General features: G+C 39.3%; 1 protein-coding gene across 7 annotated transcripts in view; it reads left to right on the forward strand.

Annotated features, from left to right (window-relative positions):
• Window positions 1-21,687, forward strand: part of SH3KBP1 (SH3 domain containing kinase binding protein 1) — a 212,791-nt gene that overhangs the window by 67,484 nt on the left and 123,620 nt on the right. For 5 of the 7 annotated variants that reach the window (XR_011679706.1, XM_071430424.1, XM_071430425.1 and 2 more), the window contains one exon: window positions 10,228-10,351. Coding sequence is in view for 6 of the 7 variants with exons in the window: in XM_071430424.1 (XP_071286525.1) it covers window positions 10,228-10,351 (124 nt within the window). In the remaining variant the exon portion in view is untranslated. The remainder of the gene's footprint in view (window positions 1-10,227; window positions 10,352-21,687) is intronic. The other 2 variants (XM_071430430.1, XM_071430429.1) reach the window with 1 other exon arrangement.

Raw genomic sequence — 21,687 nt, forward strand, 5'->3', positions numbered from 1 at the left:
GTGTGTGTGTGTGTGCTGAGAGCACTGGGCAGCTGCAATGCACACAGATGTACTGTGCTATTGGCAGACACAGGTGAAAGGCAGGAGTTCCAGCTGATAACATCCATTGTCATGAGGGGTATAGAGCTGGGGGAAGAAAATGCCAGTTAGAGAGTCTGGTTGTGGAGCATCTTCCCCATGGCAGTCCCTGCTAAATAGGTAAAACAAAACAAATTCCCAGCCCCAGATGAAAACTGGGAAGGAGTGTGTGCTGCAGGGGTTCATGGGCAGACAACTCCACAGCAGTATGAAATCAGGAAGTTGCTTCCAGTTCGTCTGCAGGTTGAAAGACCTGCTGCAGTTGTACACTGTGATTCTCTGGGAAGTTCCTGAAATTCAAAGTCTGTCTCAACTCTGCAACTTGCCCACTCTAAATCTTAAAGTCTTTGGGTCATCATCTCTCAAGTGTCTCATACATGGATGGTGTGTCCCTCTGTTCTGGTGACAAGGTGACAGGTTTGGTTTTCCTCACTCTTTTAATAAATTTTAAACAAACTTCTGCTTTTGTATTTCTCACCTACTTTGGGTAACCTGCACACAAAGATCAACAAATGTACTTGCTGGTTTTCAAAGCCTTCCTTAGAGGTGTCTTGTCACAGTGTGTACAAAATGCTAAGTGCTCATGCAGCCGGCCTGTGCCAATCACTTCTGCTTCTTCGTGCTTCCTGCCATCTGCTGTGTCTGCTCATCAGTTATGCTTTGCTCACACCTACGTTGGGAGGCCTCAGAGAGAGGTGCTGTCATGTGAAAAAAATAGGTCAGGATGAATTGAGTGGCTTGGAGTGGCATCCAGCACCCAGCACACCATGGTTTTCCTATTTCCCTTTTTTTATTGCTCTAATTATAATTTTCAGTCTTGGTCTGTTAAGAGCATTAAGATGTAATGAATTGCTTCTTCTGGTGGTAGTGAAGCTGATCACTGATGTAGCCAAGCATGTGTCCAGAACCCAAACCACAATGTGCAGAGGGTGTACTCTTTTTTCTTCCTGGCTTTCTCTGAGACAGGTGGTGTTTTGTGACTCTTTGTTTTAAAATGTGCTCCCTACATTTCTTACTGTTGTATTCCTTGCTGTTTCTCGTAGTCTCCATCTCCCTTCCCCCTCCACCCCCTCCATGCTTCTTTAATCATGTTTCTTTAATCTTTTCTTTTCTAGTAATTAAAAAACCCCCACAGTAAACTAATTGGTACAGGTGAATATGAGCTGTCTCCTTTTGAACTGAAGTACAAAGTGTGAGGCTAAGGGATTTAACAAGATTTTCTGGAGCTGACTGAATGCAGAAACACACACTTATGTTCATAGACAAGCAGAGCTCAAAGATTGCACAAGACTCAACAAATTTGAGAGTTTTCTTAATTTTATTATAAAGCAGGCACTAATCTCTCTAGAAGTACAAGGCTTTCTACATATGTAAGAGTGTAAATCCAGTCCAGAAGATCTTCACTTATCAGAAGGATGTAAAAAAGATGTAACAAATAACATAACAAATCTGTATCAAAAAAGGAAAAATGTGGAGATACTTTAAAAGAGGAGTTTGAGTTTGCTGTAGAGTACTGGTCACTGAGGTGTAGAAGAGGAACAGAGGATTTAGGAGTGGCACAGTGTGACCTCCTGTGTCATGGAGGGCTTTGTAGCTTGGGCATCTCTGGCTGGGATAAACAGGAGAGTTCAGACACAGATATCACAGAGAAGTACCAGCAGTTTAAGCAGGAACAGGCTGATCTGTGCCTTCAGTGCACAGTGCTTTCATGGTTAATGTAGAATACACTGGATGTAGGAGTTAATTTTCTTTTCATAATAACTGCTGGTTTGCCACTTCGTAGTAAATTTGTTCGTTGCCAGTTGTTTGCATTAAATCTGACCTATTAATTTTTTTACATTGGTATTTTCTATTTTCCCACCATTATCTCAAACGTCTGAGGGATGACCTTTATTATAAGTAAAGTTTATAAATAAAATTAGTACCAAAATGAGTATTTAAATGTTCAAAGAACAATGTGCATGACAGATGGGCCGTAGAAGCCTTTACCTATGGCAGTGTAATGAATTTATGATAGTGCAGGCTGGTTCTATGTGAACAGTGGGCAGGGAGCAGAGTCCTGACAGGAAGCTTTGCAGTGCTCATAAGGCCTTTCAGTCTGAGGAGCAAGGGTGGCACTATGGGCTTACCTGAGCAGCCATGAAAGCAGCACTTCTGGCTGTGCTCAAGGCTTTATCTGTGCTGGGAGGGAGCAAATCAGTGCATCTGTTTTATGTAACACAACAAGAAACACAAAGGAGGGTAAAGCAGGTCAGAGTCCTCATCCTTAAGGTACCTGTTCTGCTAGAGTAGATATGCTGTTCAGTATGTAAAACTTGGTGAACAAATAGCACTTTTCTCTGTCGAGCTGTAAATCAGATAGCAGTCATGTGAGCCACAGAAATAGACCTGATTTTAAAGGCCAGATACAGAAATGAAAGAGAGCTTTAGGAGGCTGTGGTTACAGAACTAGGCAGTACTGGCACAAACCAGGAGGCTCCTGAACTGTAACTCGTGGGGGTTTTTGTGGGGTTTTTTTTTTTCTCTGTCACATGCCTGACAGCTGGGAACATGTTTCCTATAAACTTGGGATAAGCTGATAGTGAAAAAGGGAGAGAGGATGTGGAATCCTGCAGCAGTGAAACAAGAGCACAGCTTTTGTCATGAGCTCAGAGGATGTGTGCAGAGGCACTTTGGGATCTGTGCCTCTGTTAGAAACTGAGGGTCCCTGCTGCAAAGCACAATCTCCAAACCATCCTTGCCCCTCTGCTTGGTGACAGATCCACTGCTGAGTGTCTCCTGTCACAACCAGCTGATGGGGAGGTCTCAGGCTTGATCACGGTGCTTGACGGTCCCATGTCCTCCCTCTGTGTCTTGGACCTGGCATTGCCCTAGAAAGGAGAAACTAAAAGCTAGTCATGCAGAAGCCTGGAAAATAAAAGCTAGATGGTTTCTTATTTCTCCCTGAAATGTTGTCATTTTATTTTTAACAGAATGTAAAGCTCATGCTATGAAAGTATACTGGATTTTAGTGCAGGCAACATCTTTCTGGTTGAAAATAATTTTAATCTTGATTGTAGTTCAGTTGCTGGGAACGTTTGTTCCAGTCTTGCTTCAGAATACGTTGTTTATTTATATTAGAACTACAAGATTCTTGAAAATCAGAGTCACATTTCTAACTAAGGACATTTGTAATTGTTCAATAACTCTTAACTAGTTTTAGTGAAAATGTCACAGGAAATTATTTAGGAGGACTAAATATTAAATTGATCTACTGTGCAGCAGAGTTCTATTTTGAGGCATTTAATAGTTGAATGATTGAACTCATATATTGTTTGAAGTTACAGACACTGTCTGCAGGAAATCAAGGTGGCATTTGTCTCTTGGAATGTAAAGTATGGTTTTTGAGAAAAGGGATTGAAGGAAAAGCATTCTGTGTCTCAGAGGGCTCAAAGTTCTCCTGACATTTCCTTTGTCATCTTTTGATAATTCAAACATATTGCATTGTTTCCTCTTTGCTGTGTATGATTCCAGGCTCTTATTTCTGCTCCCATATTTGGCTTCAAGCAGGGCACATGATAGAGATTTTAGAATTGTGAAAGACTCATTCTTTCTCAGCTTTCAACTCTTTCATTATGCACGTGTCTTGTTTTCAAAAGCTTTGATTTTTATTAAACCTCTTGCTCCCAGGATGCTAGAACTGTTGTTCCCTTCATATGGAAGGCACAGATAAATCACCTTATAGTCTGATAGTTATTCTTCTCATAATTTTTCATGGCTCCCAACAGTTTTGAGGACTTAAGAGTTGGCTTTAGGATTTTGTACCTGCAGCAGTACAAAAAAATCATTTTGTTGCATTTAGAGTCATGGAAAACGTTGCAGCAATTTCCTCAAATGTTTTCAGCTGAGTTTCCTGTAAAGGTCAGAACTGTTATAGTAAAAAACTTGAAACTTTGGTGTAGTGAAAATGGCAGAAGTTCTTGTACTTTCCTAACTGTAACTTTTATGGCTGACCTAATTCAAGCATTTGCTCTAACTTCAAGGAAGCTTTTTGATAGAGGGGCGGAAACTTCATCATGTAAAGGCACATAAATGGAGGAAACTTGTTCCTTGAAATGTAATAAATGATTCAATTCTGAGAAAAAAAGCTAGGTCTTGCAAACAGCAGTAGAAAAACTATGTTTTCACTTTGAGAGCTGTTAACTGTTCTTTTTGCCTCTCTTCATAATGACAAAGCATGTGTCATTCCAATGAGTAACAGTTTTTTACTTATAAAAGATAAGGTGCTTAATTTATAAATTTTAATTGTGTTTAATTTATACATTTTATATGTTGGAATAGCCATTTAATAGGGTACAGGTATACTTGAATATACTGTATTTTCCTATGTGGTGGACTTTCATCACACTATGTAATTTGTTGTTATTTGAAGTTTTGTCACGTTGTAAAGCTGATGAGCTTAGGGATAACATCTTTCAAATTTCCTGTGACTTATACTGATGTAGGATAGGATTAGAGAAGATCCACATAAAAACAGCTCAGGTATTGTTTAGGGTTTTGTGTTTCTTTGGAGAAAATATATTTCAAAGTTTGCTAGAAGAAAAGAATCTTTTCACAGTGATTTGGCTATTGATATCTATGCAATATGGTTGAATCCTAGTTACAAAAAAATAGAATTTTTCAATGTATTAAAAGGAAGTACAAATTTTAAGGGCCTTTATGCCCTCATAACATCTTTGAAATCATAATATTTCATGGAATGAAGTCTAGTTTATTTTTAAAGTTCACAATTACTTTTTTTCAGTATTTCTCAGACTGAGGATGCTTCTTCCCAGTAAGAACTGCTTATCATATTGGAATCACACTGAAACCCACGTAGATGGGAGGTGGGAGTTGTCTTAAAATTTCTGACATCAAGAGAGCATCTTTTAGATTTAGTGGTTGAAATGCAAGGTTACTTACTTAAGGGTTGGGTTCCTGAGGCATAGCCTGTTGAAAATGATCTGCTGTTAACCTGAACCTGCAGTTATCTCTGTGTGGGCTAGGAAAGAAGTGCATCATTTAGATCCATGAAATTTATACTGGGCAGTGCTCCAAAACCAAGAACCAAAGAGTCCCAAAGATTAGGCTTAGAGATATTTTTGAAGCTGTTAGCACTGTGAAAGCCTACTTCTTTGCAAATGGGTTGTGTGAGTGAGACAGCTGCTCATTCTGCAGAAACATCTCACAGGAACTGAGAGGTAAAGAGCCAAGCACTGCACTCAGGATCCCTTTGAGCTCCTTCTCCTGAGGCTCTTTGTGGGGTTTCCATTGACATCTGTCTTGTGAACTTTATTCTGGGAGGGGCTCTCAAGTTTGCCAAGCCTGTTCCAGATATTGTCAGCACAGGGGTTGCTGGTGAAGGTTCTCACACCGTGTCCCTTGGAGGAGACCCAGCGTGGCGCAGATGTCCGGCTGTACCAGTCCACCCACCCCGCTCCACCCAAGGGCAGATTGTATCTGGTTGTATCTGATCAGGGTGTGAATATATCTGCTCTAGTCAAAATAAAAACCAGAAACCAGTGCAAAAGTCTTGGTCAGGAGGTGCACTGAAGTCCTTGCTGGACAGGCAGCAGGTTGATCTTTTCCCAGTATTTTTGGGTTGATCTTTTCCCAGTATTTCTTGATATTTTCCCAGTATAGTGCAGTCCAATATCTTACCTGTCTAGTTTCTCCTCTCCTTTATTACACAAGCTTCTTTTTCAAGACACAGCAGTTCCTGAACTTGAAACTGGACTATTAGTTTCTGTTCATCCTCCTTCAGCATTTAAATTCAGCTGTTCTTGACCCACTCATGGCAGATTGAGGACTTCTATCCTAACTGGAAGTTTGTTTTCTACTTATTTGTGTACATGGAATTTCTCCTTTAAAAAAATAATATCTGCAAACTTCAACTTCAAATCAGAACTGGAATTAGATTTTGTCATACACTGGGGAAAGCTCTCACAAGCCACCTCTGATATGCATGGGTTTGCAAGCTCATTTGCCTACTCTTTCCTCATGTGGTAGGCTTCAACTCCTTGCAGATCTGGAAGGACTGGGTTACATAGAGAGATTTCTATAACTATTACTGATAAAGCACCAAGCTTTTAGGGCCATTGTAGTTCATTTACCAAATATGCCAGGTAGGCATATTCAGTATAATTTTTTGCAGTAAAATAAAGTGAGATTAAAATAAAAATAAAGTCAATTGGTATATTTATTTCACCAGAGTTGTTTGTGTTTGTTTTCACTTCATTTTTTCAAGAATAAATGCAATTTTGAGTAAGGCATTATATATTTTAGAGTAATAATCTATTTTTTTACAGCAGATTAGAGTGGGGATAGATGTAAAAGGTTATGTCAATATTTCTGAATTTAATAGCAGCAAGGGTCCCTTTGGCCTGAGGATAAGTGTGCCTGGCTGTGTTTGAGCCATAGCTGAAGAAAAGTTCTAAAATCCTGAATTCCCCCAAGTTGAACACTACAGAAGAGAAGAGAGCAAGGAGGCAGGAGAACACATACTAGAGAGAGGAGAGAGGCTGGAATATTGGCATGAGTGTTTGCTGCAGGCTACAGGCGTGAGGCTGCTGGAGGCTGGGGCATTTGTTAGGTTTTGTTTATAGGTTTTTAGTCTTATTCTGTAGACTAAGACCAGGAATTGGAAAGATGTGCAAAGGTCCTAAAGCTGGCATTTCTTACTGCAGAATGCATCCTAAGCCACTTAGATATGGGCTTCCCATAGGGTATTGCTAAGTATGAATGTGTTTCTGATAAGATTTTAGCTTAGTAGGGCTGGATTGATCTTTACTTGATTTCTGTTTCATTATTTAGACAATTCTCCTCTTTTCCTTTCAACTCCCTCCAGAGTGTGTAATTTCAGGTTGCTGGGGCTGATCATGTCATGTTACTCTGGGCAGTAGCTATGAAAGATTATGGCCCTTCTCATGAGCATCAAAGGCAACAGTAATGAAAAGTAGCTCAAACAAATGTTAGAAAGGCACACAAAAAAGAAGTCCTTGGACAATTTTGATGACTTCAAGGTGCCAAACCTTCTGTATGAATTTTGGCTTAGTGGACACTCAGCATGTGTGCCTTTCTTCTTTCCACAAATAGTGGATGAGAAGGAAGTGCAAGACTCCCCACCCTACAAACAAATGCCAGTGTTTGGGAGTTGTCTTGTATTCCTTTGCTTTTTTCAGGAGCCAAACAAGGCTTTCTCAAAAATCTGTCAGCAGCAGCAAAGGCACCCATGTCTTTCAGCTGGAGACTAAAGGGTACAGCATTGTTTTCTGTTATAGCAGACAATTTTCTCTGTCAGTTTTGAAGCTGCAAAAGGATTTTTACAGTTAAAAATATAGTACTACTGTTTCAGAATTTGTGAGTTGAGGATTTAATTACATTCTGACATAAAGAATGAAAAATAACACAGTAATGGCACACAGGAAGTAAGTTCTGGCAAGATGGGGTCTTCCGTAGGATGTTATCTTGTGGTCTTGTTCACATGAGAATGCTGTTTGACTCACAAATTCTGTTCAAACGGCAGATAATTTTTAATAGAGTTTGTCACCTAGCTGCAAAATAGATGTAAAGCTCTGGGTGAAGTAATTTATTTACATTTTCATTTTTAAAGCTGTGAAAAAGAAGCTTGTGGAATAATGTACGTGTTAAGTCTAGTCCACTTCTTTTAGAAAGTGATATATTCTTCTAAATGCATAAAGTGTTCCTAAATTCTCACATGGTTCACTTTTTACCAGAACTATGAACAATATTTCTTCTAACAACAGCAGCATCTATCACACAGGTATCACACACCTCTCATCCACATATTCACATTTGTTATTTCAGTTATTATGGTTACTCTGAGGAGTTGTCTCTTAGATACTATTTTACCAGTGTGATGGCAGTAGATAAAGAATTTATTCTACCTGCCATAGGCAGTAATTTATAAAAGTTTTATCTCTGCTAATGTACTGATACACAGAAAATACTTTGGGCAGATGTAGAAGACTGTATTAATGTTGTATATCTTATAAGTCAGCTTTGAAATAATAATTGCTTTGGGGAAATAAAAGGTAAAAAAAATTATGAGATTCAGGTTTAAAGTGCATCTTACAGAGAATAACTTAAAAATTCTTGCTTTGCTCGATGCTGTTCACAGATGACAACTTCAGAAACTTCAAATAGAAATGTGCTTTCTATGCTTTAGTGCTCATATCTGATATGCTGAAAATCTAAATAAGATCTGCAGTATTTCCTGTGTATGTACAGTGCTGGGGTGATGGAAGTTGATCCTGCACTGGTTTGTAGAAGAGGGCGGTGAATGTGAGAGGTGGAGAGGTAATGGTTTTTGTAATGGAAAGAGCTCATCCAAAGCCATCACCTGTCTCTGATGCCTGTTTAATGTAGATCTCATCAAATTTGCAAATGATATCAAACTGGGGGAGCAGCTGACATGCTTAAAGGCAGGGCTGCTCTTCAGAGGGCCCCAGACAGGAACATTATGGAATCCAGCAAGACAAAAACCAATTCTTGCCCTGGGAAGGAGGAATGTTGGCAGCTCTGCAGAGTGGGACCTGATAAATTTGGGAGCAACTCTGCTGAAAAGGACCTGTGGGTCCTGGTGGGCAGCAACATAAACACGTGCCAGTCTTGTACCCTGGCACCAACAGAGTGAACAGCATCCTGGGCTGCATTAATAGCCTGCAGATTGAGGGAAGTGGACATCCTCCTTTACCTGGCACTCCTAAGTCCATATCCAGAGTACAGCATCCCATTTTGTGGATGGGATGAGAATTTTGCGTAAAGGGAAGATATTGATGAGTTGAAGCAAGTTCTGTGCCTCTGGAAGCTGCTCCCTAAGGAGATGCTAAGGGAGGTGTGGGCTTGTTCAGCCTGAAAACAGGGTTTTGGGGGAACTTCTGCTACATAGAAATTGTTATCCAGGAGATAGTGACACACCCTTCACAGTGATGCCCGGTGGGCAGGACAGGAGAGAGCAGATGGGACTTGAGAAGAAAGTTCTAGGCAAGATATAAGGAAAATCTTTGTCACTGTAAGTCAGTCAAGCAGTGGGCTTCTGCAGCCTCTGTCCTTTGAGGTTTTCAAAACCCAGCTGCTCAAATAGCCCTTAATAGCCTGGTCACCTCCACTCAAGGTGACCCTGCTTTGAACTGAGTTGGAGGAGGGACCTTCTGAGTTCTCTCTCAGCCTGAGTGTCTCTGTAGGACAAAGCTTGGAGCCAAAACTCTTTTTTTCCCTTATATTTTGGGAATTGGTTATAAGCAAATGGTTCAGCCTCTGTAGTGTGTCAGTTATCTGTCTAGAAAGTGGAGGTAATGCTGTTTGTTTTCTGCAGTGGCATTTCCAGATAAGATACATGGAAGGTGATGATATTTTGGGTGCTTTGTCACAGTGGGTATGGACAGCAACACAGTTAGGCTTTTAAAGTCTGCCTAAGAAGCTGATAGAGAGGATCTGTGCATCTCTAGCAGTAACTGTGAAGCTGTTTTCTGTGGATTTACTTTCATGAAACTCCACCATATAAATTTTTGATATATATTGTAAATCCCCTTAAAAGGTAGTGAGCAGCAAAATGTGTCAGTGTTAGCAACAGCTCTGACAGCAGTCTTGCTATATGCTTCTGCCAATTATGGTAACATTTGTCATATTTTCCTAGTTAATAGTTTTTTTCCTGCTATGGTGGTTGTTTCTGTGGTCTTCTCATTGGAGGGGAAGCAGACATAGCTGCCTTTACATCAGGAGCACTGTGCTGGTTCTGCCCTGTGTATCAAATGTACAGCTCACTGCTTGATAAACTGAGACATTTATTTTTTCCCCTTCTCACACTTTTCAGCTTTGGTGATCTTTATTAAGAGATTTTTAAAGCCATCCTACAATTTTCATGCATAGATAAGGAGTTATTTGAAAAAAAACCCACAATAGTGCCCATTGGAAAAGGTTACTGAAAATTGCTTTCTTTTTGTGGCATTTCAACTTTGTAAGGGTCTTTGAGGTAACATTAGAGCAGGCAGAGGTATGTACATAGAACTTTTAAGAAATCTTGGGAGCTTGAGGTTTATAATATTCTGTAATACCTTTTTTTTAAACTCGTTCTTTTTTTTCTTTTCCCTCTCTACCTGTCTTCTGCAGGAAATAAAGAAAGACATGAAGAAAGAAAATACTGCCAACAAACCACCAGAGAAGCCTATAAATGAAGTTTCCAATGGAAGCCCTTTACTGTTGTCTGAGACAATTATTAGAACCAACAAAAAAGGTATAGTATATGGACATTAAATGCAGATTAAATTCAGGCCCTCCAAAGAACAAAATGTAAACCTTCCTCGTTTCTAGAAATAAAGCTAGAGTCTATTTAACTGAAAAGGCATGGCAGGAATAATAATAGAAAAAAAATCTTTGTCCTCTTGGACTGGCATATATGGATGCATGTCTAATATTTCCACTTTAATTTGCACAGACATCCCTTTCTTTTTAAGGAAATCCCTCCTCCATAAATTTAATTAAAGAAAGTTGTATGAGGAGATTGCTAAAGCTTATTAAAGTAAGGAAGTGGCAGCTTGCATGTATGGAGGGTTTTGCACAGGGATGTCAGTCTACATTCACATATTCATGCTTTATCTGGGACAGAGAGCTCTAAAAAAGGAAAAAAGAAGTGGAAAACATACAACTTAATGTATTAGTTTCTTGGGAAGTGTCTTTCACTGTCTTTCATTTGAGACTGGAATGTGTGCTCTTCATGTCTGGCTTGACTCCCAATGCAGATTCCTATGTAGGGTCTTGGGTAGCTAAAATGAAAGCCCCAAATCCTCTGTGTCATTCCCTAGCTCCCTGCCCTGCTTTCAGAACTATCAGAACAAAACAAAAATTTGGAAATATAAAACCTGGATGTTTCTTCAGGTTATGTTTATGCTCCTGTTTGTTTGTAGGAGGACAATTGGGTCTGTGCAAGAGATGTGCTGTAATTTTTTCTGGGGGATTCACTTGACAGTTCCTTGCTTGCTGTCTTATACAGAATATCTGCTGTCATTAGTCATTGCTGTAATGTAATGTCCATTTTAGTGTGCCTTCTGTATTTTTAGGACTGTTATGGACATTTCCTGTTATGTATTATCAGCTAGCATTTTATTTGAGCTGCAGTTTCAGTAGAGGTCTCATACTTAAGGTTTACAGCTGCAAGTGAAGAAGAATTAATTATTTTTTGCAAAATGTATTACTTCCTTTAAAATGTGAAGCAGACTAATCTCTACCTCTTGTGCAAGGATTGATATCCTCTGAAAGAAAAGATTGGAAATAAATCTCAGAAACCTTTGTCTTTTGAGCTTGCAATGTTGTCTTGAATCTAGAGACACGTCCAAAATTTCTGCTTTGGGTCATAAGTTTTTCAAGCAACAGCAGAATTAAATTACTAAGAATTATTATTTTTCATGGCTGCTATACAGAACCATATGAATAGTTGGGAAATTATCTAGGGACCAAGTTTGTTCCATATTGCTTCTGCTGCTATTTGGAGAAGGCTAATAGCTGTGGCAGAAACAGAGATTTGTTTCAGTCACAAGGGGATATCACTCCAAATATGGATCTTAGAGCACTTTCTCCTCCTTTTTCTTCCCTCTGGCTAGAAGCTTTAAAGGATTCAGGAGAGAAAGATTTTTCTGTCCCTAGCTGAAGAATACAAAACCTCATATTTACTGAGATGAGAAAAGCAAAGTCTGACATGAGGATTTGTTAGCTGAGGCAGGGGTTAGGTTTGGAAGTAGCAGATTTCATATGAGGATGTTGTTTCATTGGACTTGGCTGGTGGGGATTGCACTTCTTGTGGCCACCTGTACATCGTGTCAGGGTTGGTGCACTGTTCATGTTGGCTGCTTCTCCACAGCCATTTCTGCTGCTGCAGAAAAAGCAGGTGCAGGAGGCCATGATCTGGCACCACAGCCAAGGATGCACGGGGCACAAGGCAAGAGAGCTTTCCCCTGTTTTTCCTGGGATCAGTTTGAGCATGGTGCCACAGTAGCCTTGTTTAAGTGTGGAGAGTTGAGAAACCCAATTGCTGCTGGGTTCAAAAAGAGTTTTTTAAGATCTGTGTGGCCAGTCTCCTTGTGGAAAGTGTTGCCATATTGAAAAGGGAGCCCTAAGTGCTATGGGTGTTACTTTCTTTAAGGATTCTTGTCCTGGGATTTTTATTAAATCCTAACTCAATCTGTTTACTTATCACAGAATATGACCTGAAAGACATGAAAAAGGGGACAGGATGTTTGTGTTTGGTTCATTGGTTGGTTTGTTTTCTTTTGTTCTCTTTGTTATTAGGAAGTGAGGAGGACAGGGGTGCATCTAGAGGTCTTTAGCCACTGTTCAGCAGTGAAAGTGATAGGCAGTATTATTTTTTTGCTTGGGCAATGTAATCCTGCTGCTTGTAACTTCAGAGCAGGTCCAGTGATGTGGGAGTGAAGCATTCTGTGCTGCTGCATTGTTTTTATTACCAAGATGATGAAAATAAGTGCTATTCTGCTGCTGTGGTGTTATATTGTGTAGTTTTACTACTTAACTTGGTTGGCCTAATTTAAGTGTCAGCACTTTAGCAAGCATTTACATTTTGAGGAGAGGAATCTTGGCCTCTTGGGCTTCTGGCTTGTAGAGAGTTTTTCCTTGAGTAATATTGACAAGTGTCCAACAGTGGTATTCAAGGAAAATAGCTAAGTTATTTGTAAGAAACATCTAAGTAACTAAGAGGAAAATAATGAATTTCTCAACTAAAAAGGTATTTAGGATCCAACTTTATATACTGTCTTTTTCATGCTAATTATTTCTAAGTACTGTATTGAAATTAGGGGTTCTAATAATAAAATCAGTGTAAATTTAAATAAGTGGCTGCATAATATTTATTTGCTGACTGGAGTTAAACCACAACAGTAATGGGTGTTGGATTACACGTGTAGTGTAGCATAGGAACAAATTAAAGTTGGTGTAACTCCACCAGCAGGAACCTACCTGGGTTATTACTTCCATTACATAGTGAGGGTTACAACTGGTTGTACGTCACCATTTGTGAATCACTCAGGTTTTTGTTACAAAGGCCAAGAGGAGATGGAAGGATTTGATTTTTCTGCTTTTCACTGTGGGCAGTAAAACCAGAATATGTCTCATCCTTTAATGTTTCTTGTTGACCACAGATATTTGTGACCTAATGGAAAAAAACCAGTAGTGACCACTGCTGTGGTGGACATAATTTAGTTTAGGAAATGCTATGGAACTCTTGCTAAATCACTAACTGTTGGCCAAATTACCACACTTATCTTCCTACGTCAGGTATTTTAATAGGTATTGCTTTTTCAGATAGGCAAAGCTTTATTTTTTCTGATTTATTGCAGTGACTTATCCAGATTTATGAGTAACTTCCATGTACTCTGGGTGGCTCTGCCTGAGGCTGCCTATTGGCAAAACCTGGTTTATACCTGCCTCATTAAGATGTTGAGATCTGCTCCAGCATGGTAGTGATGGCAATTAACATCCAGGAAACTGAGCATTATAATTTACCACTGCAGTGTGTTAATTCTTCACCTCTGAAAGGCTCAGGAAAGGGCCATGTGCTGGAGTGTAGGGATGGGGTTTGGGAAGCATGATGGCCCCATGCTTTCCCTGGCTGCTCCCAGGGCTGCAGCAGCTCTGGGCTGGTTTGATGGATGCTTCAGGTGCTGCAGTGTCGGCCCTGTCTATTCCCTTTTCTTTCAGGTGCTGCAGTGTCAGCCCTGTCTATTCCCTTTTCTAGGGACAAAGGCTGTGGCACTGAGGCACCTGTCTGAAGCTGGAGGAATGTCAGATGTTGGTTGGCTTGCATATTCATTGCCAGAAACTGGGAGGGATCATTATAGTTTGTTAGATAGATCGTTATAATATAGATATTATGAACTATCCTATAGTTCATAAGTCAAGAAAATCCTTTCCTGACCATGAGTTGGTCTTTGAGTATAACTTTTCCCTGCTTCAGATTTTTTTGTTGGCATATAGTACTATTGTTCTAAAACTTTTATAAAGCTGACATTAAAAAAAAATATATTAAAAACCAGCTTTTATTCTATTTAGAATTGGCATTGTTGCACTTTGGTAATAGCAGGATGGGAAAGTCTTTTATTCTCTGAGAACATTTTCAGATTGTTTGAAAAAAGCAAAATTATTGCTATTGTTGCAATTATTTAATAACATAAGAAAATTACAACCAGGTCCTGGAACAGAAAAACACTGAAAGATATCTTTTATTTTCCTTAAATGATTTTCCAACATGGTGAAATTCCATCTCTTCTAAGTTAACTTTCAAAATCTAAAACAAGATCCAAAGTTGTGCAACTGTTTCAGATCTGTCATAAATTCAGTATGATCTTCATTCAGGTATAAAGGGACATAATGAAAACCTGCCTTCAATAAGCTTTAAGTGTTAAATAGCTATAACTTATTTTAGACTAGTTTTGCTCTGATTTTTGAGTATCCTATTTTTAAGTATCTTATTCATTGTGCTGTTTTGTGTGTCTGGGAACAAGAGCCCACTTGCTTAGGTCAAGTTGCAACACTGGAACTGATAGACTGTATTTTGTAAGTAAACTCACAACAATTGTTATATGAGTAAACATATTTGAGGCAGAGCTATATTTCCTTGTCAGATATATTTGTGTTCTATAAACTGTAATTGCAGGCTGCATTGAGCCAGCAAATCTGGAACAGTTTATCACGTGTTACATGCTCTTAATCAAAGCCAAATACTGAGAGCAAGGAAAGTTTTTTCTAGTTCTCTTGAGAATTATTTAATTTACCTTCCAGCCTACATTTAAATAATAGAGAGCATTTGCATGCAATGCTAAAAGGGAAGTTTTGTGTAAATAGGTTTGCTGATATAATAGGTTTAATTTAGGAATAAATAACAAGTCTGTTATATGCAGAACTGAGATTTAAGTCTATTTTTGTAAATTAGGGAAACGGGGAAAGTATTTTGCAAGAAAAATGCTTCATCATTTTGTTTGATAGTTTTTTTATTATTTGGATATAAAAAGGCACCCCATTTATTAGAAACACCCCATTTATTAGAAACCCAGGCTGTTGGCTTCTCAGCATATGAGTGTGTTGACTCAATCTTTTATTAAATAATCTATGTAAGCTATGATTCTGGTAATATTTTTCAACAGAAAGGCAAACTTCAAAATCTTTTTCATAAAATATTTTATTACCAAGAAGTGGAAGTGGCTGCCTTCATCATGCTTGATGAGGTGTCTGACCCTCAGAATGCTCAGCTTTGGTTTTCCTTTCTAACACAGTAAGTTTGAAGGCATTGATCTTTTGTTGGATTATTCTTCTGCTGTTTACACATTCAGGCCCTCTCCACAGACAGGCTTTGGTGTTCCCTTGCAATACTGCCAGCTTCAGAGAAATTATTGCTAGCAGGGAAAAAAAATCCCTTTCATTTTTAAGATCAGCTAATTGGTGTATAATCAGTATACAGTTTACACAAATTGCACAAGAACATACTGCTCAGCCTATTAAGGTTAAAATATGCATGCAACATATGACACCAACCCAAAATGGGACATAAAAAATTAATGGCACAGGAAACTTGAATGTGCAAAATATTTATTCTTTGAGTTTAAATACCATATCTGGATATGCATATGTAGTGTCTCAGATGATACACATTTCCTTTAAAAGTACTGTTTTTTTGAAAATAAGGGTGAAAATTATCCCAGTATTTAGCTAAGCTACACTGTTCTGGAAGTCAGTGCTTTCAGTTCAGAGAGGTAGGAAAGGACACCAACCTGTGCTGGACATGTGGGTGTGACATTGTCATGATTTTTTTTGTGGCTGGAAGAAACATCTCAGTGCTGTCTTCTTGGCAGGAGTGGAATGGGTGCTCACTCATTCTTTTCAAGCACATCTTGTTTATGAGTTCAGTTTAAATAATGACTTGAGATACATAAAATCTAAATTTCTTTTCCTGTGTTGTGGTAATTTTCTACCCTGGTATTCAGTTAATGTATCATAATCTATCCAGATTCCAGTATCTTTTTCCAGGAGATCATTTATTTTCCTGTTATTTACTGTGCAGTGCCCCCCATCTTTTTTTAATCCTAATTGCTTACCCTTTCTTTTCAATTACTCCTTTCTTGTAGTCTTTCTTCTAGTGCAGGAACAGCCTATAGAAAGAAGAAGTCACTCTGGGTTTGAAGTGAAATCCCAGGTTAATTCTATCCTCTGGGCATCTGTTTGCCTCAGTGGCTCCCTTGTGTGTCATGTATTCAGCTCTAGGAATCCCATCTATGGACCATGCTGGGAAACACTAAACAAAAACACAGTCATGGCATCAAGGAGCTGACTATATGTACATCTGTGTGTGTATCTATTATGTATTAAACAAGGTAACAGATAACTAAAAAAAAAAAGAGTAATGCAAGAGAAGGTGCCATATTTGGGCAATTGCTAGCTGTCTGTTTTCAGGTTTCTTGCAGACAGAGCACATTTGTTTTAATAAAATATTTAGATCTGGATCTGCTTTTGGAAGCTGGGAGGTTGGTATGGGGAAAATTGGGACAATGGTTTAGAATTTAATTTTTTTCTGTTGGGTACTGGACAGGACAGAGAGGAGGCAGAATATGACCTTTTCATAAGGAGCCTAAAGAGATGTGGGAGAGCAGTCCCTGCTGAGCATTCTCAGCAGCTTCCAGATGAAACAGAGGGAGGGAGTTATGGAAACAGATGTGGGCATCATTTAGCTTGTTGGTTATTTTTATTTAAGCTAGACCCAGAATTATATTTGTATCAATGAAAAAGCAGAGGCAAGTGAATTTTTAGGAAGAAGTGAGATGGAAAAAGAGAAGTGGTGGAAGAGGGCTACGGGGAGTGTTGAAAGAATGAGAAGAAAGTATTTTCGCAAGTAATTTATGTTTATGCACGTACTCAAAAATGCTGTTGAGGAACAGTTTAGAGAGTGGCAGCTTCTTTTTCATGAACACTGAAAAACTTTTGTCTAATCAGTTAAAGGATTTTTTTCATTTCTAAAAGCTTTGCAATACATTTTACATGCCTGAAGTATAAAACTGTCAGGTATATAATTTATCATTTCTATGAGCCATTTGCAAGCTCACTTTATCACAATATGTGATAACTGTCCACAAGGTGCTAGTCAAAAGCAAACGTTGTCAAACTCAGGTGCAAAATGTTTTTCTAGTCAAATTTATACTGAAATCTCCTTTAAAGAATGCAAAAAACAACAAAATATGCTGGTTGTTGAAGTAACAACAGCAATGAAACCTCCTCTTGTCTCAAAACTACCTTTGCCCACCACAAAAGTGGCTGTTGATTTTTCCACGAGGTTCTGCAGATAAATGTCTCCCTGCAGCCAGCAGTTCTGTCCCTCAGTGCTGCTGGATAAGTCACCAAGGCCTTGCTGCCCTTGAGGTCTGTCCCTGACCTTTCTCCTCCAGACTGAGCTGTCGGTATCTGTCTCCTTTAGCCTTTCATCTGGGTGCTGTGAGATTTTTGAGAAAAACCTGGCTAACTTGATTTGAAAATTAGCAGATCAACCTTTCTCCCCTGTCCCTTCTCACCTGTAATTAAGGAATAACAAACATGAGCAGGGTGGTTCACCAGATGCTGAGCCTTGGAGCAAGACTTTGGGATCTCTGTATATTTCCCAGTGCCAAGACAAAATGGCATTTGTGATAGGAGAGAGTTGGACTTCTTATTCTGTGGTAGAGACAATGAAGGCAGAGGAGAAATGCAGGGATACTGTTGTGGAATATAGAACACAACCCTATCTGGACTGAATTTTGGGGCCAAGAGAATATACTTTGTGCAAGTTAATATATTTTCCACGAGCTCTGAAGCTTTGCAGGTGTACTTTAAACTGGGTCAGTAACACTTTTTTTTGTTGTTCCTTCAGTTATCTTGATGAATTTGTAACTGCTAAGTTAAATATGCCCCTGTAAATGTGCAAGCACGCTGAGAGGCAGATCTTAAGTTCAGAGTTCCTTCCCCTTTGCTTGATGAGGTGGTAGCTGGGAAGCTGCTGTGTTGATTTTGAGGAGACAGGGAGCTGGTGTTGGCCTTTCCTGTGGGCTGGAGCTGGGGCTGTGCAGCTGTTTACATCCTTCCCCCATGGCTTGTAGATAAGAGTAAGCTGTGCTATGTAAGTTACAGCACTTATCAGCATCCTGAGGTAGCTGAAGGTCTCTGGCTCCTGGACAACCATAAAATCCTTTGGATGATTTCTGGGGTTGTAGGTGAGAAGCAGGGCCTGTCAACAGCTTCCTTGGGTCTCCTTCAAACTGCAGTGTCATGCAACATGGATTGAAGGCCTAAATAATTTGGATAAATGATTGATATTAGAATTTCTTTTTTAACCCATTAAGCCCCCCCCCCGTAAAAAAGATTTTTGGATGTGGGTGAAAGTTTAATGCAAACATAGGCCTTTGTACTTTTTTAAAAAAAGCTCCATACTTCTGCTGTCTGCATTGCATCAAGTGACTTATTCTGCTGCTGTTGAGTCACTTCAGTGTAGGAAACCTATTGATTTCTGTCTACTTGGACCAGCAGGAAACTACAATTATTATTCAATAAGACCTTCCTCTTCTGATGGAATGGTGTTTTCAAACCCAGGTTGGAACAAACTTCTGCATAAAGTGGCTAGAATGTACATACCAAAAAGGACCTGTGGCTGCTGGTGGGAAGGAGCATCACTGTTTGGGTGGTTTAGGAGAGCTGGGCAGAGTTCTGCTCAGAAGTGTGCTGTCCTAGGAACCTCTGAGCCAGCTTCTTGTGGGGCTTTGGACAGCAGTGTGTGTCTGGGGAGGGGCTTGAACTCTGAATGCATTTTGCAGAGGCATTTTTCACCTCTGCTTTTGCCCTGCTCCCTTTCCTACATGCATACATGCAATCTCTAGAGTGGTTTAAGCAAAGCTTTGCTGTTCTCTGCAAGTGGCAATAAACTGTATGAAAGCAATGCCCATAAGGCACATTGTTCAGGCTCTTTTATGATGTGTGATAGATTCTATGAAACATTTTACTTTCAGGAATTGATACATGCTTTAAAACCAGTCTTCTGATAAAGCACCATGCCGGAATAAACTTGTTACTGCATTAATTTTAATTATTTTTCACACACTATGTGAAATACTTTGATTCATAGGGTTAAAAGCCCCTAAAATTAGGGAAATCTGCTTTGCTATAACTAGATTTGAAAAACACATGTAGGTATCAGACAGTGCTAAACAATGCATGACCTGGATTATCCTGAGTAAATGGCATTTTTAGCTATTTAGGTGTTCAGTTGTTGAATTCCTGTATTATGTAAGTGCAGTAACTCAAATAACAAGATAGTTTGCTTGCAAAGGTATATTTCTAGTTTCTGCTGGTTTCAAGTTTCCCAAATTTTATTCATTGAGTACTTCATACACGTTTTATCTTATTTCAGAATTTTCTTGTTTACAGTCTACCCTACCATTATCAAGGTGCATACAGCATGGGACCTTGTGCTGTTATTAGTCATGTGTTGTGATGTATAGGACCATTAACCCTGTTTTTTTATGGTTATGTCACTGTTTTCTAATGTTATTTCACAGTTAAGATACACCAGTCATTTGCATTAGCTCCTATTCTATATCTTTTTGCATTCCCCTTTAATTATAAATACATGTTTGTGCCTCTTCCTTTCTTGCAGTTAATTTGTAGAATCATCCTCTCTAAAAATTCAAAGCATGTTGCTGATGATGGTTAGTTTCCAAGCTCAATGGTAGGGTGGTTGTGCTTGACAAGGGAGTGAAATGTGGAAGTGCTGACAAGTGGCTGATGGCTGATTCTTGGCCCCAGCACAGGACTGTGATAGGAAAGATTATTGCTGTTATTATTATCTGTCACACAGCAAGAGCCGCTCTTTCCTAACTTCGGCGCCGACTTTATTTAGAAACAGAAGTGGAGGCTGGGCAGAGTTCCTCGTGGTGAGAAGCAGCTCCCTGCAGATGCCCAAATTAGCTGGGAATGGTTGTTGAAGTCAGCAGGGTGTTTGCCACTGGCATGGTCCTCTGTCTGAGCTGCATCGCTCTGGTGAAGGCCCTCACGACCCCAGCTTTTACTGCAGCATCTTCTGTGGCTGTGAATTTGTGAATCTGCCACTCTGTTCCACAGACTTCCAGAGAGCACTGGCACCACTGTGACAGCCCAGGATATATCTGCTTTCCCCCAAGAAATACTTGGCTGCATCAGAATCTGTTTCTGATATTGTTTTGTCTAGGGACCAGATTTTACCAGCTCTCTACCCAGAGAGTGCTTAGCCTAGCTCTGAAAATACTCTGCTGTGGCAATTGACAGATTAACACCACATTATTTTGACTTTCCATGAACTCTGTTCATCATAATACTGTGGCTTAAAACAAAGTTGTTAATTTCCTTTTTCATTACAGTATGATAATATTTTTATTAATGATGTGTCCAAGCCTGATGCCATTGTTAAGACCTCTTTAAGGATTTCAGGTATTTACTTTGTATATCCAAGCTGGTTGTCCTGTCTTGTACTAACATGTTTCATTACTATACATTTAGTACCAGATGTACTTTGTGCTGGCTTCTGTTAGACTCCTGTTAGATTCCAGATGTCCCTGATCTATAGAGTCTGGTATCTAGCTCTGCAAAAGCTGCAAGATGCAGTGTCAGCCATTTTTGCTTCATTTTGCAACTGCAGTCATAAGACTTGGTGTTTTTTAGACCTAGGAATTCTCTGCTAGACTACTGACTCAGCATAGTGTTATCCTAAATTATACGGGTCACAGTCACTTCTGGGAATTCATAAGAGGTCAGGAAGTCTCCAGGAAATTATTTAATAAAAAAGGACCAGTGACCTAAAGAAAACCAAAAGATTTAGTCACATGTGTGGCGGTTATCGAGCAAACAGAGTAGTGGAAAACAGAAGTAACAAATGTAAATATTAGCCTGAGGCTGTAGTTTCATGAAGATGTTAATCTTTCATTGCCACCAAAAAAAGAGCCATTTTTCCTTTTTTTGTTCCTCCTATGTTCTGGTATACAAATATTTGGCTACATTGTGGGCCAGATGAGGAGAATGATCAAGGTTAGCATTAAACTAGCAAGAGAAAAGCTTGTTTTTAATAGCTGATCTGCTCCTTGCCTACCTCCTCATACTGCTTCACAAGCACTTCATCTGACAGGGTGTCAAGGAGTGTTGCAGGACCTGCAGGAGCAGAAGGATCACTAGTATTGCATTTTATTTGGTTGTAGGTGAAATAGTTCCAAAAGTTCTATGAGAGAGTGATGGTTTGTCAAACTTTTTGAAAGCTGGTTCAAAGTCATTCAATTAAATCAGCTGCTAAAGAAAATTGCTCTCCTGTTAGATTCCATTGTGAATATTGCTTTTCACTTTTCTCTTGTGTTGGGAAGGTATAAGCATTGGTCATTGTCCAGAAAAACCATCATTGCAGTTGCATACTGAATTCTTTTTATGCAGATGCCTTCTCACCTGCCAATTCTATGACTTTTAATCACAGAACTGTTTTGGAGATGGATTTTGTTGCTGACACAGCTGACTGGAGCCAGAGGCCTATTTATTCAC

Source organism: Agelaius tricolor, unplaced genomic scaffold, assembly GCF_023055355.1.
Source record: "Agelaius tricolor isolate 1412-34295 unplaced genomic scaffold, bAgeTri1.0.p SCAF_7, whole genome shotgun sequence".
NCBI classification, from domain to species: domain Eukaryota; kingdom Metazoa; phylum Chordata; class Aves; order Passeriformes; family Icteridae; genus Agelaius; species Agelaius tricolor.